Source organism: Neurospora tetrasperma, assembly GCF_000213175.1.
Source record: "Neurospora tetrasperma FGSC 2508 unplaced genomic scaffold NEUTE1scaffold_6, whole genome shotgun sequence".
NCBI lineage: Eukaryota > Fungi > Ascomycota > Sordariomycetes > Sordariales > Sordariaceae > Neurospora > Neurospora tetrasperma.
In genome coordinates this window covers 687,658-711,047 of record NW_009799104.1, presented here as the reverse complement: position 1 = coordinate 711,047, position 23,390 = coordinate 687,658, and the positions used below count along the sequence as shown (strand labels likewise).

General features: G+C 52.1%; 6 protein-coding genes across 6 annotated transcripts in view; 4 read left to right on the top strand and 2 right to left on the bottom strand.

The window, feature by feature from the left end:
• Positions 1 to 6,158: 6,158 nt before the first annotated feature.
• On the bottom strand, positions 6,159 to 7,812 carry NEUTE1DRAFT_87119 (uncharacterized protein; the record flags this gene model as incomplete). Its single annotated transcript, XM_009855776.1, has 1 exon — positions 6,159 to 7,812. The coding sequence occupies one exon, from the start codon at positions 7,810 to 7,812 to the stop codon at positions 6,373 to 6,375; it is 1,440 nt and encodes a 479-aa protein (XP_009854078.1).
• A 495-nt stretch (positions 7,813 to 8,307) lies between these two features.
• On the top strand, positions 8,308 to 10,143 carry NEUTE1DRAFT_87116 (uncharacterized protein; the record flags this gene model as incomplete). Its single annotated transcript, XM_009855775.1, has 2 exons — positions 8,308 to 8,423; positions 8,532 to 10,143. The coding sequence occupies 2 exons, from the start codon at positions 8,308 to 8,310 to the stop codon at positions 10,141 to 10,143; spliced, it is 1,728 nt and encodes a 575-aa protein (XP_009854077.1).
• Positions 10,144 to 11,039: 896 nt separating this feature from the next.
• NEUTE1DRAFT_68429 (uncharacterized protein) lies at positions 11,040 to 15,394 on the top strand (the record flags this gene model as incomplete). The annotated part of the gene is made up of 4 exons (XM_009855774.1): positions 11,040 to 11,079; positions 11,676 to 11,780; positions 11,857 to 14,979; positions 15,064 to 15,394. The coding sequence occupies 3 exons, from the start codon at positions 11,732 to 11,734 to the stop codon at positions 15,231 to 15,233; spliced, it is 3,342 nt and encodes a 1,113-aa protein (XP_009854076.1).
• A 446-nt stretch (positions 15,395 to 15,840) lies between these two features.
• NEUTE1DRAFT_148503 (uncharacterized protein) lies at positions 15,841 to 17,755 on the top strand (the record flags this gene model as incomplete). The annotated part of the gene is made up of 3 exons (XM_009855773.1): positions 15,841 to 15,936; positions 16,023 to 16,252; positions 16,325 to 17,755. 3 exons carry the CDS (start codon positions 15,883 to 15,885, stop codon positions 17,517 to 17,519), a joined length of 1,479 nt encoding a protein of 492 aa, XP_009854075.1.
• Positions 17,756 to 19,732: 1,977 nt separating this feature from the next.
• NEUTE1DRAFT_87110 (uncharacterized protein) lies at positions 19,733 to 21,892 on the top strand (the record flags this gene model as incomplete). Its single annotated transcript, XM_009855772.1, has 3 exons — positions 19,733 to 20,753; positions 20,812 to 21,170; positions 21,233 to 21,892. 3 exons carry the CDS (start codon positions 19,733 to 19,735, stop codon positions 21,557 to 21,559), a joined length of 1,707 nt encoding a protein of 568 aa, XP_009854074.1.
• Positions 21,893 to 23,153: 1,261 nt separating this feature from the next.
• Positions 23,154 to 23,390, bottom strand: part of NEUTE1DRAFT_118049 (uncharacterized protein) — a gene marked incomplete at both ends in the record, with an annotated part of 2,397 nt that continues 2,160 nt past the window's right edge. Inside the window, one exon of the mRNA XM_009855771.1 lies at positions 23,154 to 23,364. The remainder of the gene's footprint in view (positions 23,365 to 23,390) is intronic.

Sequence of the window (23,390 nt, the reverse complement as noted above, 5' to 3'; positions counted from 1 at the left end):
TACAGTGGGATTCAAGCTGTGCCGTGCGGGACGGAGTGCAACCCATCTTGCGATGATGGAAGGGGGCGACTGGCTGGCGACTCGAGACAGCAGCTAAGACTCACCTAGACTGCCGTGGACAGAGGGGCATGGACACTCGACAGGACAGGGGGAGGGGGTGTGTCTGTTGGCGTTGAACCTACCTAAGCCAAGAACGACCAAGCTTAAGAACCTAGGTAGTTTGGAGAAGTGAGGGCTAAACACATCAGATCCGCCAATGAAAGTACACCATTTTTCCTCGAAAAGGCGGTAAGGATCCACAGACAGGCAATGTGGATGTGGATTTTTGGACTTAAGCAGTGTGGGGTCAACCTGCCGAGTGTACCCTACACGCGTAATAGATCCAATGCAACTGGTACTCGTAACTGGCAGCAGCTGGTGAGAAGCAGCACAGCACCCACTGCAGCATTGAGAGGTTGCAGCAGAAGAGCGGAAAGTTACGTCGAAAGGCACGCGGGAGAAAGAGGAGCAACAGCAGCTGCCAGTGTTTGAAAGCGCTGCAGAGTAGGTACATAACCGAAAGCAACGCGACTTGCACCTCTACCGAAGAAGGAAAATGAAAATGTCAATCGTTTACCAGAAATCACATCGAACTCGTATGACGGGAATGTAAGCGCGATTGCCCGCTCCGACAAGGAAATACACTGAACAACACATACAGCTGTCTAGCTACAAACATGATAGCACCGAACAACACCAGCATAGCATGACCACATCTCAAACCACTTCAATCCATGGATGGGAGCCAAAAACAGGCAGACGGCACGACCGCACGCCAACGTTGAACCTTGACCCACGATGAACTAGATCCGATCTGGAATTCTGGGGTCCACGATTGGCTGGCGGAGTGGCGGCACGCTCTCTACTACCAATGGCATTGCACAAAGTTAAAAGCCAATCCGAAGGATCCGCGAGCACGGCGAACGTACCAGAGGATAGAGAAGCCGAAGCGAAGAGACTCTGGCAGACATGACAAGACCTGACGACATTCCCAAAGACTGGGAAAAGTATGTTCAGTAAACCCCTCAGAAATGATGCTTTGCAGTGGCTCTCCATCGTCACCATACAGCAGCCGCAACTATCAAAACAGATCGGCCATTATTACCCTACACTGACAGTGTTGATCAGTGACGACAACGAAACCCCCACCTCATGAAAGCCAGTTGTGACATTTCAGAGGTTGGTTCAAGTTGATGTAGTGATTTAAAGTTTTCCCGGGTTGAGACAGCTCAACCGAGGTGAAGACAAAGAATCGAGCCATTCCGGTCTTGCACCTTCTGCTTTTGCTCCTTGGCCCTTCTCATTTCTCTTCCCTCCTTTTTTTTTTTTTTTTTTTTCTTCAGGGTCTTCGGGCTCCTCTCTGGGTCCTTTTTGGATGGAGATGAACAAATGCAGGTGGGTTTCCAGAATGGATCTCCGCGAAGCTGGCTACACTCGAGTTGGTCGAATGGCAGTGCACCGTTCAGCGGAAAATTCACGAGGTTACCCCACCTCTTTCGGAACCGTTCTCAATTCCAAAACAAAGATGCCCCACTGAACACAGAAGGGAAGGAAAAAAAAAAAAAAAAAAAAAAAATTATTGGAAAAAAGGCAGATGCCTGTGCCTGGAAGGAAAAAATGGCATTTCTCCGCTCCGTCTTTCCGAAAACTGCACTGCTGCGTAAGGTTTTCAGCACGGCAGCCAACAGAGAAGCAGAAGCTGGATACCCACCTGCTAATAATACCCCAGTTCGTTGTGGTTCACAATGGCAAAGTTCAACAATTCCACGCTTTGTCATCGCTATCAGCTGAGAGCTGCAGCGCATTGAGGAGGCTGATATGGGTTCCGGACAGCGGGAACAGAAGGCTGCTGACCATCATCGTTGACTCGTTCGTCCTTCTTTGAGTTCTGTCCGTCCTGTCGCCACAAACTCTGGTTCACTCAGCAGCCCCCAGAGCCCGGCCCCACGATGTCGGTCGTTTGCGACGATTGCCGTCGGTTGATCTTCCAGGGGTCCATTGCTACGGTTACGTCGTCTGGTTGCGCCTCATTTGCCTCATCTCACCACGATCTAGTGTAGCCCCGCCTCCAGCGTCGGCGTATCGCTTCTTCAATTGTTTTCTCTTGGACGTCGCTGGAGGGTTGATGATGCCACCGGATGAACAACGTTATCGAGGGCCCATCAAAATGATAGTAAACCTGAAATGAAAGAGTGATCCCATCAGTGCCGGCGTCTCACGTGCTTTGCGAGGCATGACGGAACCAGGCGTCTCAAAGCTGGAAGGGAACTGGAACACGGAACTAAAGTTGACGGTGCATCTAGTAAGCTTTTTACTCAACGCACTGTCCAAACGGATCCAAAGCGGAGAAAAACCGTCTGCAGGTGGAAACTCATACTCACCAATCAAAGCTCTCCAAGCACACGCTGAGTTGCTTCTTTTGGTCGGACCCCTCTTTCGTCTGGTCGTCGCTTGCAGTCTGTGCGGCCACAGCCAGCAAACGAGCGCTTCAAGAGTTCAGACATCTCGATCCCGTCCCGAATCTGCGGTCATCTGTGGATGAGAATCAGAACCCAAAAAAGGAACATTGACGACACATGGCTAGCGAGAAAACAAAGTTGAAGCTAGAATCAACGGCGCGGCGGCTCTGTTGCCAGGCCCTCTTTTCCCACAATCCCACCTCATTTGCGCGTTCTTGCCCTTGCATCAAAGTCAGTTGCACTGTAGGTACCGTCAAGGCCCGAGGGGAGGAGAGGGGGGTCTGGATTTTCCACCCACACATGGGTCATGGAATTACGGAGACAAGACCGAACGAAATTTTACACTACTACAGCAAGAAGAGCCCGCAGAAGCAGGCAAGAGGAGCCGAGAATGAAGAAAAACTACCTTACCTAACCGCCGCTGCTCCACGACTGCAACGAAGTCAACCACTGCCGGGCACAATCAGCCATCTCCCTCAGTTTCAGTTCGTTCAACAGTCTGAAAGTATCCGCTACCTATCGATACTTACATCCGACGGACCCCTTTCTGCCAGCAAAGTGGAAATGCATTACGCGCGCGCGCTGTAAAATGCGAGGCGTTCAATGCGTTATCAATCAGCCATCTCACAAGGGAATCCACATGTCACAGGACTCAGCTCCCGCCGTCTGTCAAGTTGTTTGTCTCTCTTCACGGTTCGGTCACTGCCAACCAGCAAAGTATTTCGTTTGCAAGTCAGCCTGCGTTCCGTGGTTCTACAGGAATCTGACGTTCAAATTAAAAGCCGGCGTATCAAACAACTGTGTGTTCAGGTCAACTAGGTAATGACATCGACAATCCCTATCTGCCTGTTTCTTGTGTTCCAGTATCGCGATGAACGTGGGCCGGGCGAGATACATTGTACATGCATCCACCAGTAGGCAGCAGAAGTCCCTATATATGTAGAAAATGTATTTACAGCTGTTTGAGTTCCTATATGTTTGAGTTGCCATGTCTTGCATGTCTGAGAGAAGATCGCTTCAAGTTTCTTTACATCACTCCGGTAGTGATACCAATGCAAGAAGCTACATTTACTTTAACCACAAATAAGCTTCAAGTTTCTTCTTGTCAACTGTTATTGTTCCGTCTGATTGGCACCTCCCGAGCTACCAAAGCCGCAACGACAACCAACGTCACCACGTAACAAACGGACAACCAACCTCGGGCCTTCAAGCCACCAACGGGCCAGTCACCCCTCCTTGCCATATCCCAAGCCTCTTTCCTTCTTCATTGTACCTACCTCTAGGTACCTCTACTTACCTCTATCTACCCCTCCTTGACCCTACGTGCCTACCTCGCCTGCTCGCCAACCTCACCACTGTACCTTCCTCCAGCCTGCTTTAACAACCCTCAAAAGGACCAACCACCATCGAGTCATTCCAGAAATTACAGGATCAAAACTAAAGCTCCTGGTACCGAAACCGGCACCAGTATCAGTACCAGTACATTAACAGTATCATAATGATTCACCCCTCCATCAATGTTTACATAACCCTCGTCGCTCCTAGGTAACGATCCGAGCTTTAGCCATCCATCCCAACCAATCCTGTCATCCCCATCAATGAGGAAAGAAACCAGCCAGTAAAGATGTAGTCCTCCGTTTTGTTCGGGCCATTCGGAGAAGGGAAAGAAAAGAAAAAAAGAAGAAAAAAAAAGGAAAAAGAAAAGAGAAGAGAGAAAGAAAAATGTCACTCTCATACAATTTTCCTATCATATGTCCTATCAGAATCAACCCCATTCACATACGAGCCGTCTCAGCCTGTTGTAGTGTAAATACATCTCAGCCAGCCGTGTGTGTGTGTGTTGTGCGTGGGTGTGTGGGTGTGACTTTGTCCAACTTCTTTCTCTATATTCTTATTTTTTCCATCTCAAGCCCCAATACCTCCCCCTTCCTCTTAATTCTTTACGGCTTATAAACTGTTACGCTCGCTATGATGATACAACCAATCAATCCCTCTATTCAGTAGAAACTATCTAACAGTGGGAAAGAGGGGAAAACAGCACGTTGCAACCAGAAAGAAAGAAAAAAAAATCATACCGTCTTTGATTTGCCTTTGGTGTGTAGTGTACCTAGCGGTTGCAGCCAGTCACGATGGAGTGAGTGTTTTTAGCCCATTTACCATCTTATCACTTACACGGGACGGGAGACTGAGTAAATCTTATCGTGAAAGAAGGAACGTTGACGATGGGTGTGGTGTGGTGTGGTGTGGGTTGGACGAAATCTGACATGCATGCATACGTTGAGGTACAAACTCGAAATTGGGGTTGAAATTCTGGGGGGCTTGATGATTAGATGATTAGTATACAATGCGTAGGATGCATGGGATTTGGAGTTCCACAGACTTGACGAGTACGACAGGAAGCAGCATATAGGAAGCTTCAAGGCAGGGCTGAATGTGTATACTTGGGAAAGTCGTGGAAATGAACATCGTAACCTTGGGACTAACAAGGCTGGGATGAGAGGAGATGCTAAGATACATAAAATACTTTTCTATGTGTGTGGAGGGAGACAAGAGATCGAAGGGTTGGTTTCAACATATGCTAGGTATCATCATTTCGGTCCTATGCTACGATGCTTGGTGTCATTCAATGTCGTGGTTCGAGTATCGCCTCTTACAACTATACTAGAAAGCTAGGTAAGTACCAAACAAGTTCACGTAGCTTGTTACGATGGTAATCCTACAAGAAACTTCGAATTACCCCCGAGGACTAAGTCTAGTGTATCGTTCGTATGTAAATCTGTCTATGTCCTTTTTGATACCGATCAAACTAGACCAAACCGACTCTGGAATAATTACAACCTCGTTTAGAAGAAAGAGGTGCTGCACTACAACTGAACTCATCCCCCAAAGTAAAATATACATCGCCATTCCCCTCGCCTACTCAGCCTGTCATATGGTTACTCTTGTCACTAGTGTCTAGCATGCACAAGGTGAAGATAGAGTCAGTCACTGATTTACTACCCCTATCTATCCTATACACCCGACCTCGACTTGGTGGGCACTTGGGCCTTGGTCTAAGCCCAGGAATGCAGATGCACATGTCAACATGATAGAGACGAAGGGAAAAGGGATGTCATCAACTGTAGGCGGATATCGTTGTGGCTGCAAAAGAGTAAACTTGATGTATCATGTCTCGAAAAACATGGAAAGCCGTTTATATTCCAAGATAGGATCCTTTTAGGACTGCTCGAGTGTTGCGTACTGGTATTGATTGGGAGAGCTTTACACTCTGAAGATAGATATTGATAGGTAGGTACCTCTAGGTATTTCGTGTAAAATCTTTGGTAGAGAGAGAGAGAGAGAGACGAGATGGGCTTTGGGACAGTTCAAGATTTGGGTGGGTGCCTTACATTTTCAAGGAATCGATTATGCTGCCCTTGCTATGATAGGTAGGTTCACACGCGTGTTCGATGTGAGTCTCGATCGTATTGAATTGGGTACGGACGCTAAGAATGTAAATGGGGGAGTTCTTACTTTCTGTAATGTGCTCTCTGGAAGCCTAGATGAGAAAAGCTGATCTTAAGATGGTTTCTCTGATTCGCAAGATCCACGTGGAGATATTGTGCGAATCGCCCAGAAGGGACACTGCGGCAAGACCGACTCAAGTTCGTACCTAAATATCAATAGGCCCGAATGCTTCTAAATTCCGGCTTGTACGACGTATTTGCCGCAGCGGACGGGGGCAACTGGTTGACGCCGTTCGTACCGTGGATTGAAACCAGCAACAACCGGAACTCGGCCCATACACATACAGGAACACTACACATACACGTATATATACATGAAATGGTACAGCCATGATGCAGAGGGATTATGAGACGTGTAGTCTCTTCTTCTACTTCCCTGGGCTTTTGACCTTTAACTGCACCAACACAGTAGTGCCGGCCTGGAAGAACCCAGGTCTCTCGATCTTCACAATCTCCAATCCGGGCACCTTCTGCTCCGCCTCTTTTACCAACTTCTCAATATCCCTGTTCCACCAGCAGCCGTACCGGCTGAAGTGCTGAGGTGCCCAAGCATCCAGCTTCTCATTGATCCAATCCGACCAACCCTTTCCGTGCTCCAGCAAAATGATGCGTCCAGTATCCGGCTTGACTACACCCGCCATGTTTTGCAGCAGAGCAAGCGGGTTAGAAACCGAGCAGAGGCCGAAGGTCTGGACGACAGTATCGTACTTGCCCTCCTCCTCACCCCCAACCCTCGCGGGATAAGCAGGCGCCTCAGGCAGCTTAGCCTCGGCATCCGCCCTCACCAGCCTGATCCTATCCTCCAGGGTACTGAGCAGCACCTCCTGCCCCTCACCCCTCTTACCCTCTCCAATCCTGCTCTCACTTGCCTCCCTCGACGTCAAAAACGCGCCCTTGGGCACCAACTGCTTTCCTCCAGGGACATTTTCCCTCAACCGCTGCCTCGCGACGCCCATCATGCCCTCGCTAATATCCACTCCCGTGAACGTGAGCATCTCGCCCTCCAGCGCGCCCGGCATCTTCATCTTCTCCACCCAATCCTTATCTCTTTTCTTCTCCTCATCTTTCCCTCCCTGATCCAAAACGCTCCTGATCCTCTCCTTGGCCTTTTCTTCCTCCTCCTTCTCCTCCTCCGCCGTCAACTCCCGCCCGGTAACCGGCCCCTTGACCACCTCGGTCCAGTCGTAAAACTGCAGGTTCCTGCCCGTGCCGACCGCCACCTCCAGCACGTGGCCCTTTACGCGGGTGCCCAGCCATTTCCTTAGGAGCCGGATGCCCATGACGCGCTCGGGCATGTTGAGCCCGTTGTCAAAGGCCATGGCCTTCTCGCGCAGGATGCGGTCATTGACGACGGGGTTGGATGTCAGAGAGTCTAGCTCGCGCGGACGGCCAGTCACGGGAAGTTGGCCGGTCGCGGGGTCGACGTGGGAACAGGCATCGGGACCCCGAGAGAGAGAGGCGATGAGCATGGAGATGTAGGCGCCCATGATCAGGGCGGTGAGGCCGGAGAAGAGGAGGGGCCATCTGCGCTGTTGGAGGAGGGTGCCGAGGTCCTGGGCGTTGGAGTTGGATTTGGGAGATTCTTCTGATTGTGGTTCGGGGGTTACTTCTGGGATTGGTTGGGCGGTTGTGGATGGCCTGGATAGCTTGGACGCCTTGGGGGGTTGCGGAGGGAGCTTTTTGGACTTGGCGAGGAGAGAGGTAGTTGTGAAGGCTCTGCTGGTGAGGGTGAGGCGGTTGGCTGTAAGGAAGATGTGAGATGAACGTTGGGAAGCTCCCCTAAGGGAGAGTGGTATCCTTGTTGCCATGGTGGTTGGTGGTGTGAGTGAGTTGAGAGGGAAGAGCTTGAGAGGTCAAAGTTTCCTCTTCGGGCTGGTGAGGGTGGTAGTAAAGTGTATTCCTGTTCGTTATTGCATGTCTCAGAGTCACAAGCCTCAGCAGCCGTTATTCCCCAAAAGGCTAGCTCCCGTACTCGAAGCCCCAGAGTTTTAGGTTGAAGAAGATCTCAGGTTCGGAAGCTTCGAAAGTCGTTCTGGGTGTCGATGAGAGGCTCCACATTTTTCTGTAATGACTGCCAAGCATCCGCCGGTGCACTAAAGTGCGCCATGCAGTGACGCTATTGGAACAGGGGGTGCACCCGATCTCGTCCCAGATGCCCGGATCGTCACCACCTTGGCCACTCATCATCTTGACAACAAACAAATCACTTGCACTTCTCTCTCCTCTTAATTTGGTATCAAAATTCAGCGTTTTCACTAGAGGGATAATCGAAAGCAAAAGTACAAAGAAATACACCAGCTGCCATGTCAGCACAACAAGACCTCCAAGAGCTCCTGCGGCTCCTCACGGTTGGCCGCAAGACTCCAATGCTTCAAGCCATGGCCCAGATCAAGTCTCTACAAGCAGTTGATATCAGGAGGTAGATCAGTCGCATTTTCCATATTCACGTTTCCTATGCTCACACCACCAAACCAGCATCACGGGATGATATCATACTTCTTTCAGACAGTCACTCACACATTACTAGCATCCAACAAATAGCCGAGGCTCCTCTAAACACCATCAAAACAGCCTTGAACGATGAAAAGACAGCAAAGTCTCTTCAGAATGCCTGCAAAGCAGCCATGAAGCGGACCAGCGCCGGAGGCCCAGCGGGTACCAAGCGAGGTGCCCCGTTATCAACCACAAGCTTGCCTTCCAAGCGCCTCAGACATGACGACAATCCACTTATGCCTTCTCGTGCTTTCGGCGAGGAGCTCACACCTCAAGAACTGGAAGCCTCACTCGAACTTCCCATCTGCTTAGACGAAGAGCTCATCTCGCAAACCGTCCTGGAGACCAACCGCGCCCCCCTCGTTCTTGCCTTTGCCGTCGAACTACTGCGCTACACAAGGCCTGAGCAACCACTTTCTTCTCGATTGAGTCTGGGACAAGCTCTAGTCAGCGCCAACTCGCGCTCAAAGGCTGTGAGCATTGGTCTGGCTGCCAAAGGGCCCAATGCCGAAGAAGAGGGGTTGATCGGTTCTGGCCAACCACGAGTGAAAGTGATGGGGAGGGAGGTTCCCGTGCTAAAGAGAGGGGGTTATGAGTGGAAGGACGAGGAGGAAAAGGGAAGTACCGCCGCAGAAGATCAACAGACCACAACGGCGCAGTCACCATCAACAGAGCCGAAAGACGAAGACGTCAAATCACAATCACCACCACCCAAAAGCGTCCACCCCTTCTTTCAACCAGACGACATCCACTGGTCCTCCTCCGGCCCTCCCGTTACCTCCAAAGACTCCAAATTCCTCGCCCACTCGACAAAAATCACCAAGCAAGCCCAAGAAAAAGTCCTCCTGAACAACCTTATGCGCAAGCACCCCAACCTCGAATCAGCATCCCACAACGCGTGGGCCTACCGGCTCCGCGACCCCAGGATGCCGGACCGCATCATCGAGAGATCCTTTGACGACGGCGAGCAAGGCGCCGGCGACTTGATGCTGCGCATCCTGCGCGAGCTGGACATTGAGGATTCGTTGGTGGTGATGACGCGCTGGTACGGCGGGACGATGCTCGGGCCCGACCGGTGGCGGTTGATGAGGAATGTGGTGACTGCTGCGCTGAATGAGAGAGGGAGGAAGGCGGGCGGGGAGGTGTTGAGTGCGGGAGGGGAGGCGGTTTGGGGGTTGGATATTGAGGGGATGCAGAATGGGGGTTCTGGGGCTTCGGCTACGTCTACGTCTACGTCTATGGGCGGCAAAAAGGCTACCTATGGGACCGGAGTGGTGGGGATACAGATTCATAAACCGGAAGTGGCGAGGAATTACCTGTTGAGGAGCTTTCATACTGCTTCGGCTGCTGATGCTGGTGAGGAGACTGAGGAAGGAGGGACGGCAAAGAAGAAGACAAAGACCAGGAAGACGCAAAAGCAGCTGGAAGCAGAGAGGGAGGAGAATCTAGGACTGCTACTGGGCGCTTTAAGGTTGTTGTTTGATAGCTGGCGGGACCATCTTACGGCTGCTGAACTGGATGAGAGGGCGTGGGCGTGGTATGTAGCTGTTAGACCGGATGTCGAGGCCGGGCCGCGGGGATGGGGAGCAAAGGGGACATTGAGGTTGAAGAGTATCTTGGACTTGAGACGAACGGAGCAGACTTGATGGTTCTCTTCTTGTCGTCTATCGACTTGGGATCGTATTATGATTTCACCCACTGATAATCTGTCCTGTCTTGCTCATTGTTGTGTCCTTTGGTGTACCTGCGTACTTGTATCGTATCCGGTGGATGAGGTTTCCGCGAGAAACCATTCCGAGCCGGGGTGATGACATCAGCATTGACTCTTTCCCATCTGAGCTTCCGGAAAAGCATAATGTGAAAAAGCAACCATTCCCCCAGTTCCCCATTCCGAGTTTTCGTACCTGCCTAAGGTACCTGACGTGAAACGATCAAGGTCCATATCGGACACTTGTGGCAATCCCCTCATTGGTAATGGCCGAAATGACCTTGCTTCCAGAAACTGCATTCGAAACTTGGACCATCCAAAGCCCAACTGGACGACAACGACGACATGGCGCTGTCCCGCACAGAGGTACAAAAGACGGGATGGAGAGACCAGGGAGCCTGGGGAGGGGCTGTCCTTTCAGGGACGGAGTATCAACAACCCCCCTGACGTTGGATGGAACCCAAAACGAACACTCCCAGGGAAGCGTGGGTCCGCTCAACCAAGCAGAGCGTCCTGTTGCCCCCCGCAACCAGTGCAAAGTCAACAATTGTCAACCCAATTGGTGCTTGGCAGGAACCTGAAGCGGGCAGTCAGTCACCTGGAAGCTGTCGAGGATGGTTTCTGAAATGGTAAGCCAGGTGTCGAAGTAAGTACCCTGCTCTTTTTTTTTGCTTTTGCTATTTCGGCCAGCACAACGAACCCCTTCTTTTCCTCAGCGACGCGATTTCATCATTCATTCTTCTTTTTCAAGACGGCGCTGTCAACATACGCCAGGCACCCAACATTTGCATGGTTCGACTGCTGACATTGAATTGGTGGAGTACCGCATTGTAGCGTGGATCAACAGCGGGCGAGCGAGCATTCGACAGCGACGGTAAACCAGGGCCAGGGGGCATTTTAGGTTCCGACAACCAACTACTGAACACTGCCTGGGACTTGGATCTAGGGACTTGGCCGGCAGAACGTTGGACAGCAAAGGGAAACGAAACAACATCGACGTCACAACGAATCGGACCGACCGAAGCCCAAAAGACAGGAATCAAGAGAAACGAGTCCACGAAGAGGTTGGGCATTTCTCGACAAGCGCCTCAACGGCCCGCTGTGGATAGGCCCAGGTGTACCTATTGTACCTGGTGTACGACTGTCTGGACGGCCCACGATCGACGATTCGGAATTGCGCCAGACGCAGGTACCAGACCACCAGACGCAGGAACGGACTCTTCACCGCCAAAAGAAGCAGACCGATAAAGCATAGAGTTGCGTGCGATAGGGAGACGGGAGAGAAAACAAACACCAACAAAACCAAAAGAGATACCCGCGAGCTGCGCCCTGTTTTTTTCGTGTGAAATAGAGGCGCGATGCCGGCTGCCACGAGCGAAGCGCCGGCTGTGGCCCTATCCTGTGAGCATTCCTCGGACAACCATCTGGGAATCAATGATGATGGCAGAAAGAACTGACACTGAAATACAGTCGCCAACAACTTCTGGGGCAAGGACGATGCGGGTGTTCAACCTCTTCTCGAGCGGATGTCCGCTGCCAAAACGACATGCGATGAGCTTAAGAGCTTTTACACAGGTATGCCTCAAGACAAGTTAACATCTGGAACCCGGGACAGAGCTAGGCACTAACACCTTGACTACCTACACAACAGCGCGGGCAAAGATCGAAGAGGAATTTTCCCGACAGCTCCTCAATCTAAGTCGCAAATCCCTCGGTTCGCAAGAGACTGGCACCCTAAAACTCTCCCTTGATACCGTCCGACAAGAGGTAGAATCCATGGGCAAGCAACACCAGGCCATTGCCGTCCAGATGAGGAGCGAACTCGAAGAACCACTCGTTGCCTTCGCCGGCGCCATGAAGGAGCGTCGCAAGATCGTCCAGAACACCATCGAAAAGTTGCTGAAAGTCAAGGTACAGCAGACCCAAGCTGTGAACAAAACAAGAGACCGCTATGAGCAAGAATCTCTCAAGATCAAGGGATACCTCGCCCAGGGCCACATGGTCATGGGCCAGGAGGAACGCAAGAACAAGGCTAAACTCGAAAAAACACAGATCAGCCTCGCCAGCTCCAACGCCGACTACGAGGCTGCCGTCAAGGCCCTCGAAAAGACGACCGCCCGCTGGAACCAGGAATGGAAGGCCGCTGCTGACAAGTTCCAGGACCTGGAGGAGGAGAGACTGGATTTTACCAAGAGCAGTCTCTGGACCTTTGCTAACATTGCCTCCACGGTTTGCGTCAGCGATGACGCCTCGTGCGAGAAGATCCGGTTGTCACTGGAGAAGATGGAGGTCGAGAAGGATATTGCTACTTTCATCAAGGAGAAGGGCACCGGTCAGGAAATTCCGGATCCTCCCAAGTACATCAACTTTTGCCGGGGTGATGTCGATGCGCAATCCGAGATCTCGGTCGAGCCAGATTCCGACGCCTTCTCGGTAGCCCAGTTCCCAAGGAGCATCAACCCAGCATTCCGCTCGTCCTCGCCACAGCCTAGCACATACGAGTCGCACCATGATCCTAACAATGCTTTGTTGAAGACGCTAGGCCATGATATCTCTGTGGGTGTTAACGGCAGTCGCGAGACCACGGCCACACCGTCCAAACTTCCAACCATTCCGGCAGCGGCACTGACGATGCCACCTCAGCAACAACAGATTGAAGCCCCTCCTCCCCAACAACAACAACAACAACAACAACAACCGGCGCCACCGCAGCAGCAGCAACAATTGGTACAACAAAGACCGCAGCTACAGCAGAGGAGGACTACGCAGCACAGCCTTCACGAAGAACAGCGGAGGCAGCAACAGCAGGTGGCAAGAGCTCCGCAGAATGCGCGCGCCGCCAACAACGCTGAGTATGATGCAACTGATTCTACTCATATTCCGCATAGTCCACACCCGCTGGACGGCATGGCATTGCTCAGTCGCCCCCCAGGTCCAGTTTCTTCTGATCTTGATTTTAACGCAGTGCCATCAACCAGCACTACTGCCCGTCCCTCTCGCAGAGGAGACAAGAGTAGCGAATCGACGTTGGAAGAGCTACAACAACAGCTTCTACAGTCTGGACCGATGTCACCTGTTAAGCAAATACAACAGCAGCAACCACAGACGCCGCAAACCCCGCTCGATCTGGTTCCCGCTAATGGTGCACAGTCTGGCTCGGCCTCACCCGAGAAGAAGGAATTGCCCAAGAGGAAGAGTGGTTTCTTCGCTAACAATAGCCCGTTCAGGAGGAGGAGTACCAAGGAACTTCAGCAACAGGCCACTGGGAGCAGTGGGAGCAGGCAGACTTGGTATGGAGGACAGAGTGGACAGAGTAGTAGCATGGGCAACAGGACGCCCCGGACTAATGCTATTCCCACCAAGGAGAACAACACACCTCTCGGCATTGAACGTTCCGTCAGCCCTGATCCCATTGCTGCTAATGCCAGCTTGGCTCTGAATATTGGCGGAAACGTATTTGCGGTCGATGCGCTTGACAAGCGGAAGGGTCAGCAGCAGCAACAGCAGCAACCGGCACCCGATGATGATCCCATTGCCTTGGCGTTGGCCGAGTTAAAGGGCGTCACCAGCAATACTGGGAACCAAAGCAGCACGAGCCGGACTGAGATGAACAAGCAAATGTCTGTCCGCATGTCAGCCGACCACTACCACGGAATCGCCACTCCTGCTCCTCCTGGTGCTGGCGGTCCTCAGCAATCCGGCAACGTCTCCCCCGGTGGTCGCAACGCCAGCTCTAACAGCATGCACCACAGCCGAAGCAACAGTGACTTGGGCTTGCCACCCGTTATCCCCGGCGCCAGCAACGGCACGCGTGCCACTCCTCCGCCATCTTACGACGGCATGCAAGGCGCCATGGTACCAGTCTCGCGTCTTGGTGTGCCGCCTCCCGCTGTCACCAGCCGAGCCATGAAGGAATCCAGCCAAAAATTCCAAGCCCAAACGCGGAGTCTGTTCTCTAACGGAGGCAGCTCCAGCGCAGGAGACCAACGGTCCAGTTCCGGTTCCGCCAACTACCAAAGCCGTTCCCGCGGCGGGAGCACCGAGATCCCTCGCGCTGCCAGCCCCCGCCCTGGCTCTCGTGCAGCCTCCCCTCGACCCGGCAGTCATGCCGCTTATGGCAGCAGCTGGTCCGGTAACAACGCGCCCGACGATCGCGGCTACCGCTCCGCCTCGCCTAACCCCTACGGCGGCTCCTCGAACCCGGGGAGCATGAACAGCCGTCACGCGCACTCCCAATCCATGGGCCCCATGGGCATCCCGGCCCAAGGCCAACAACCTCGTCGCTCAGACACGCAGTACACACGCCACGGAAGCATGGACTACCGCGGGTCTTCATCCAACATGTACCAAGCTGGTGGCGGTAGCGGCGCCGTGTCACCGGTGGACATGGCTCGGTCTGTGTCTCCTTCGCCTTTTACCAGCGGAGTCAACCGCCCGGGATCGAGTCTCGACCATACACAAAACCATATGCAATTGGCGCACTACGGACCGGGTGGGCAAGGGCAGCCGGATGATGGGTACACGAGCGGCAGCTCGATGCGCGGACGGTATGGCACACAATCTAGTAGGCCAGATAGAGAGACGATGACGGGGACGAGGATGAGTTTCTACGGTGATGGACAGATGGTACCGGCTTCGATGATGGCGGGCGGCGGCGGAACGGTGCATGGTCGCGGGAGGAGTAGGAGTGTGGTGGATGCGGCACGAGGAGGGGCACCACCGGGAGGTGGACAGGGGCAGTATACAAGGGATGGGAGGGTTATTCTTCATTTTGGTGAGTTTTCTTTTCTTTATTTTCCATCACTATAGCAAGCCAATGATTGGAGAGATTGGGATGCTAACGGTCATGATGAAACAGCGAAAGCGATGTACATGTACCAAGCGGCCATTGCGGAGGAGCTGGGCTTTGCCAAGGGCGACATCCTGGCGGTGCTGAGACATCAGGATGATGGATGGTGGGAGGCAACGGTGCATGGTGGAAATGGACAGGTTGGGTTGGTGCCGAGCAATTACTTGCAGGTGTTGTGAGGGGAGCTCGGACGGGATTGTGAAGGGGAGAGTGTATGCATAGCCAGCGCTTGTTGATGTTGGATTCTTTTCTTGTTGAACTTGACTCGTTTATAGCAGGATACCTTGAAGGCGTTGTTGAGTTTTGTAAATACCATGAGAGAATGGGAATTTTGTAGCTACGAAAGTGTGGATAGTGAATGCTGAATATCATGTCTTTCAGGTTATGCTCCATTTTTATGGAAAGGTATCTTTTACACGTAGGTATGCTGACGATTGTCACAATGACCCCTTTCGCGATAGTAAACAAACGATGCATCACCCACTACCCTAACCCTTTGACTACCGTTTAACCGTTATTTGCCAAGCAGATACGTACCCGCCTGGTGACATCAGCGGCCAGCCCAACGGCTTTGCAATTGGGGACATTTCAGTTGGGTGTTTCGCTTAAACTTGGGAGAGGAAGAACTCCCCGCGACATGTGAAACTGGGCAGTAAGACGACCTATATTGGGGTGGGATTTGATCTTCCCCATCACAAGTCGTTCCAACCATCCATCCATCCCTTGTTCCCTCATCTGAGCCCGCTCACTCACTCTCTTTCCTCTCCCATGACTGTGTAGAGATCAACCCGAACCGGCGATATCGACCACCGGTAACCATCATTCGCCATGTCGGCCCACGACGATACTGAGCTCGACAAGTTTGAGCTGGGCACTGTTTCTGTAAGTCGCTGGTGATGATTGATTGATTGATTGATTGATTAGCCACGGGACACTTTCGAAGCGCTGACACAAAACGCAAATCACAGGAGAGCTATACTCAGATCAAGCAACAGTTGCGCGACATCAAAGATGCCCTATGCGATCTCGCCTACGAAATCCTCACCTCCAAGACCACCCAGAAGACGGTCATCTACTCAATTCTAGGCACCACCGCGTCCATCATCTTTTACGGCATGGCCATTATCATCTACATCTCTTGGTACAACAGATATCTACCCGCCCAGGTCACCACCGTGCCTCTACATCTTCAATATGGGTTTGTCCTCCCCTACCTTTCCCTTACCCCGAAAACCTTCGCAAACTAATAAGATAACCAAACCAAAAACAGCTACGGCCCAAACCCCTACGGCATCTCCCCCCTAACCTCCTACAACATCAAAACCAACCAACCCTACGACATCACCGTCACCCTCAACCTTCCCCGCTCTCCCACCAACGTCTACCGCGAAACCGGCAACTTCATGGTCGCCCTGCACCTCCTCAACGGCTCTCCCGAAATCCAGCGCGTCATCCAACCTCCCGTCCCGCCTCTCAACCCCGACAATCCTCTCACTGGCAAACCCGGCGGGCCAGACATTGCCTCCTTCATCACGCCCATCCCGCCCGCCGTGCCCGACCCCATCTCCCATCTGACGCACAACAAGATCCTGTTTAGTTCGACTCGCGCAGCCGTGATCCCTTACATTGACCCGCTGGTAGCCCAAGCGAAGCGCGTCATGTTTCTGGGCTACCACGTCCTGTTTCCCGAGCACGCCGAGATGGTTACCCTGCAAGTGCCGCTGGCGGAAAAGGTGCAGTTTCCTAGACGCAGCGGTAGGGCCGCGGCGAGGCTGGGGTTGGTGGGGGATGGGTCGCCGACGAGTTTGCTGGTGGAGGTGCAGGCAGGACAAAAGTTGCAGGTGTATGATGCCAAAGTGACCATGACGGCCAAGCTGGGCGGGCTGAGGTGGTTCATGTACCATCATCGGATTATCAGCTTTGTGGTGGGCACGTGGGTGGTGTGGGTGGGGGAGATGGTGTCGTTGGTGGTTGCGTGGGTGGTTGGGGGGTATTTGTTGGGTCGGATGCTGGAGGGCGGCAGCGGTGCGGTGGAAGAAGGGGAGGAGAGCAGAATGGGGAGGGATACCAAGGGCAAGAGAAAGGCGAGACTACATGAGGGCAGTGGAACGGGTGATGGCTATGATCCGGAGCATGAGACAAGCGAGAGTAGTAGCATGTCGGACACGGAGCGGACGTTCCCTAGCAGGTTCGGGGCGCCGCCGCTCAAGTATGAGCCTTGGATTAAGCAGGAGCAGGCGGAGGAAGAGAAGGAAAAGAGTGCGGCGGTGACCAAGGAAGAGGAGGATGAGGAAGATGATGATTTGTATGATTTGCCGGTGCACTTGCCGAGCGTGAGGGAGGCTGGACACGAGTTTCTGGATTCGGGGATTGGGTCGAGTGGGTATAGTGATGTGTCGAGCACGACGGCGGTGGGCAGTGGCAGTAGCAGTGGATTGACGGCTAGGAGGAGGAGAAAGGAGTAGGACTCGGACTATGGTTCTCTGATTCCTGTTGCTCGCAAGAAGGCACGCAATTGTAGGGCTTGTTAGGCTGGCTTGGGACTTTGGGGGGTAGGGATGGAAAGTATGGTTACATATGGTTATGGATGGCGTTTTCTTTTTCTCTTATTACTGATGGAGTTTTCATTGTTTGGGAGCATACCTACCTTGTGGAGGACTTGGGGCTTGGGACAGTACAGAATAACAAATTGCTTGGTTCTTATTCTCGTATGCTTCAGTTATGTGATCCCGCAAGTTGACCTTTAAGTTCAAATCGACCGTTTGCTCCAAATCGAGACAAGTCATGTTATATCGAACACAACGACTTGACATGTGATAGATACCGTGAGATCAATGATTTATCCCCTTGCTTTGCTGAATCAACCTATGTGTATGTTGGGCAGATACACACAGTTCTATCTATCAGCCTAACGCCAACACATCGGATCTCGATTTGCCTTGTTGGCGATATCTGGTGCCTGTCATCCACGAACACCTCAGCCTTGATAGCGGCAAGGGATAGAAAGCCCAAAGCGGGGCGCTTTCGCTGTATGACCTGTGATTATCCATCGCCAGCGAGCCGCTTGCTTGGCTGTTTAAGAGGAACTGAGGGAGTGCGTGAATGAAGCGAGGAACAATTGATGGAGAGTCCGTGCGCTTTTGACCTTTTTGAGCTCGTTGTTTCCTCCGTCCTCTTCCCCGTCTGAGTGAGCAGCATAGCATTGTTGGCCCGTGCTTCCAAGTCATTAACGACCTAACAAACGATGAGGTGGGGTCTCCACTTTTTTTCGGAATCAATCCCCTTCCCCTCCAGAAACTGAGAACAGATCAATCGATGACAATCACCGACCGACCGACCGTGAGCGTGACCCCTCGTCGTCCCCTCCCCTCCCCCAATTCAATTCAATTCCCCCCCAGCTGCTGCTCAAATTGATTGATTGATTGAACCTCACTTGTTGCAGTGGCATTTCTTCAGCCTCAACCGACTCATATTAAAACCGTCACATCTGTAATTTCCTGGTCTGGCTGAGGCTGCGAATGGACCGATGACGGTGCCTTTCTCGCTGAATAATTATTACTGGTAGGTTACTACCAATTTAGAGTTTGTTACAAATAAATCCAATTTCTCTCTGTTCTGAGCTTTGGGACAATGACATGCGCTGTGTGAGCTCGAGACGGGAGTGAGTGTACCTACCTACCTAGGTAAAAGACGCTCGGGGCAGGTTCGTGTCAGGTGGCAGGCAGCACGGCATCGGCCACCTTCGAGTTTCTTGCGTTTTCTGTTGATCTGGCAATTCGAAATGGGATAAAACCTAACTCAACCTACCTTTAAAATTGCCAAGGTGTGCAAGAGGAATTGAATTCCAACTTTAATCCTGCCTGTGCAAGTGAAGTCCTGCCGTACTTAGCACCACCTCATTGTTTTCAAGGGCAGGCAAGGTAAGGTAAGGTAAGGTAAGGTAATTAGGTGAGCAACTAACCGCCTCGTTTTGGTCGGTGGCCGTGTCAAGCGCGAACCGTGGACCGGCCCAACCCCTCTCCACCTCTTGTTTTAATCGAACCCGCTGCCTGTAGCTTGTACCTACTCCCGAAAGAGAAGGAGACAGAAGTGTACATCTCCAACTCGAGACTCGCACCCCTTCCATTCCTTCAACACTGCTATCCTATCCTCCACTGTCCCAGAAGTAGACTACTCAGCAACTAAGACAACGAAGCGCGCCCACCAGACCCGTCTCGTGCCTTCTTGTCACGGACGCGGGCCGCCGCCCCATTCCATTCTCCAGACAAGCAGTTAGGCATTACAACTTATCTGTACCGACCAGCGATACCCATCCATCCGTCCCACCCTTACCGATACCTACACCTGTTTCTGTCGTCACTTTGCCTGCAACAAGCCACCAGCAAGCAACGAACACGGCCAACGCCCCTCCATTTACGCAACAACATAAACATACCTACCTACCTAGCTACCACCCAGCTTGCCTCTTTTTCTCGTTTACCAGCTATACCAGTAGAAACGCGAAGAATACATTCTCTTACTACAACATCGTACCACCGCCGACGTGCCCGCGCCCTGTCTCCCCCGCTTTCCCACCTTCGCGAGACCGGCCGTGCCATTACAACCCACAACACCAACCGCTTAGGTCCACCCACGTAGAACAACATAGGCCCTTGGCCGAGGCACGACAACCGACAAAATGCCCTGTTTCAAGGGCATTGCCGTGAGCATTCACGCCAACGGAGCGCCCCTACCCGAATATGGCATTCAGAAACAGTCCCGCGTCTCGCGAATCAACACCTACATCCCCGTACCTCAGCCCCAGATCAGCCCCGACTCTGGCAAGCCCGAGGCCGCCAAGTTCGCCATCTCCATCACCCTGCTCACCCCAGGTCTGGCGATACCCTACTCGACACCCAAGGCCACGGAGAACAATCCCTATCCGAAGCCGGCCTTTGTCGGCACCATGCCCACCAGCACGGGCGAGCGCGGAAAGTACCATGGCGTTGTGGCTCCTTACATTCCTATGACGAATAGTGAGAACGAGACCATCGCTGCCTACATTTACTTTGACGGCAGGGCCAAGGAAGAAGTAGCTACTCTATTGCGCCCCGGCGAGGAAACCTGGGTCAATAGCAGGTGGGTTCAGGTACCCCCATCTGAAGGCGGAGGTTTAGCCGAGCGCGAGTTCCTCTTCCGCGAGGTCGGTCTCGAGAGATGGCTTAACGGCCTGGATCTCCAAGGCCATGACGCCGCCGAGAAGCTCGAGCGCCGCAGGCAAAAGTTCGAGAAGCGCCGTAGGAGGCAAAAGGCCATTTCCGAGGGCAACGCAGCTTCGGGCCGTCTGCAGGGTACCCTTAGGTATGGATCCGAAGACAGGCCGGTCGAGGCCGTAGACGAAGATGCCTCGCTTTCCTCCTCGGATGACGACGAGCCCCCCGAGGCCACTGGGCAGATTAAGGTGGCCATGTTCCGCGTTATTGCGTCTGGTGAAATCAAAAAGGGAGAATACAGTCCCCAGTTCGACGCCCATGATGACGATGACGAGGAAGGCGGCTCCAAGAGCGGCAACAATGGGATCGATGCGGATGTGGAGCACACCACTAGCTTTGCAAAGCCCAAGACACTTGATCCGAAAACTATTAGCACTCAGACAGTGACCGGTATTGACGGTCCAGAGAAGCCTTATGCCGTTTTTACCTTTTTCTACCGCGGCGAGCGTAAGTCCCATAACCAAAGCACAAAGACAAACAGTAGACTGACCCACGTTGATTACAGGCCAACTACAGAAGATGGGCGTCCTAGCCTCCGAGAAGCAGCAAGTTACCAGTCCAACTGCCGCCAAGCGACGATCCGCACAGCTCGACTTCTCCAGCCTGGGACCTTTAAAGAAGCAAGGTACCGTGGGCTTCTCGACGTTCCGTGATCGCGATGCAGAGCCGAGGCCGAAGAAGTCGCGCAAGAACACCAATGGCAAGGCCGGTGCCATGGATGAAGATAGCGATGACGAAGATGACGACGACGATATCAGCGACAAGATGCTTGCTAATGACGAAGACAATGTCGACCCTTCCAAGCAGGGTCCAGAGGACGTCAAGTTTACTGGAGAGTTGGCGGATGGAGTAAATCGCATAAAGGTGTGTGGCCCCGTGGTATTTATTTCTAGTGTCAACTTTCAGTGAACTGACACCCTCAACAGCTCAAGCGTGCTCACGACGCGGGTCAAAGCAGCACCACTGGTACACAAGCTGGAGGTGCCGCCCCAGAGAACGGAAGCGCGCCAGGAACGACCGCTGGCCTGTCATCACTATTCCCCAAGAGCCTAACCGGCGAGGCCGCCGCTGTGGGTAGTCCCATGAAGAAGGCTCGTGCGAGCGTAGACGACGTGGGCAGTGATGTGAAGCCACTGGGCGGCAGCTCTTTCGTGCCTTCGGTGCCATCAGGTCCTAATGGGATACTCGCCCAAGCCGCGGAGACGCCTCTACCGCAGACGATGGGTGGTGAGATGGACGAGGAGGAGCTATAGGACACTCTCAAAGCTCGCCATGACACCCGCTGGCTTTCCAAGAGGGCTAGATGTACCAGGAAGCTACAGCGGTGGTCTGACAGGCGGGGTAAGATGAGATCTTCTCATGCCACTGAATGATTTCGTCGAAAGATGAGGAGTGTCAAGCTGAGAGATCACTAAGGAAGGAAGTGACACGCAGGGGCTGAGATTTCATCTGCAATGCCCTGGGTGAAGGGCATCATAAATCAGTGCCCGCCCAACATTGACTTGGTGCTCCGTATGCATAAGATCAGGTGCCCGGCGGGAAGCGGTTTACGGGAAAATGATACAGCGAAAAAGATACCACGCCCGAAAAAAAAAAACAGACAAAATCAACTCGATTAACCAAACCAACTTTGTTCTCTTCTCTTCTCTTCTCTGTATTCTCGGAAACTTGTTATACACACACAAAGCTTCTCGTTTGTCTTTACTATATTATGTCGCAAAGACACTGCCGAACTGCCCTTACCGATCAATGGCTAGCGTTTGTTTTCTGTGTAAACTCATCGCGATTTTGCATAAGAGTAGGAGTCAGGGTGGATTCCCAATGAGAAAAAAAAGAGAAACCGAGACCAACGAAGATCGTATGTCGGGCTACTTCAGTTCGGGTGATGAAGAGAATAGAAGAGAAAAGAAGAGAAGAGAAGCGGAGAGCAGGGAAGGGGGGAGGGAGGAAGGAAGGAAGGCAAAAGGATATCGGACTCATGCAAAAAGGGGGGGAATATCACCACCAAGAAGCGGAAATGTTTGTTTTTCTTCTCTTTGTTTTTTTTTGTGTTCTGTATCGTATAGCTTTGACTTTGACTTGGACTGCGTCTTCTTGAAAGTGTATAGAACAAGTGTGACATGGACAGGGACAAGAAGGGACAAGAAGGGGCAAAGAGGCAGACAGACAGACAGAGCTTATACGGCATTCATGTTGATTGCATGGTTTATATTGATGAAAGAAAAGAATGAATTCGTTTTCGAACTCAGAATCAGGGAGACAGACAGGCTTCCATTGTTTGAAAAGGATGAGTTGCGGAAATGTTTCAAAACAACTTACTATACTTAGTGTACCTTGATAAGCTAAAGCTATGCTAGGTTGAGCTAAGCTAAGCTATGCTAAAGTTAAGCTATGCTATGCTATACTGAGTAAGGAATACAGCGGTTATATTTAAGATCAAGTTCCAAAGCCAAGTTCCAAAAACAAAGCACATAAAGTGGTACATTATCAGGCCTGGTACCAACCAACCAACCAACCTACCTTAACCAAACCTACCTGAACCATATAAGACTCATTCTATGTAGTTGTCCCACACATGAAATGGTGAAGAATCTGTAGCGGTGGACCAGTTGAGAGGTTGAGTTGAGTTGAACTGAACTGAATCTCAGTGATCGTATCTGAAGCAAAAGCGATGAACTCCTGCCGCCATGTTGCTTAACAAACAGGGGAAATATAATAGCAGGTTGTGAGAGAAAGTGAACGCTTAAATAAAAGAAATCACCAGTCTTGTTATTGGTATCATCCCTATAGACATACACACGCAAACAAGTAATACGATAGATGAACATGGGAAGAGCTCTCCCTTATGATGTGAATAGTAATTTCATTCAAACAGTCCAGCAACAACACGACTGACACGAGCGGATTCCCCCGTTTGTCCGGCATCACTCTTATCTTCCGAAAAGTGTCCCTCCTTTTTCCGCATATCTATAATGAACCAATCCCCTGCATTCTTCTCCCACTCAATGTATATCCATCCATTATTTTTCCTCCTTTTTTTGGTCAGTACTTACACTCCCACCCATACTAACGCTAACCCCCCCC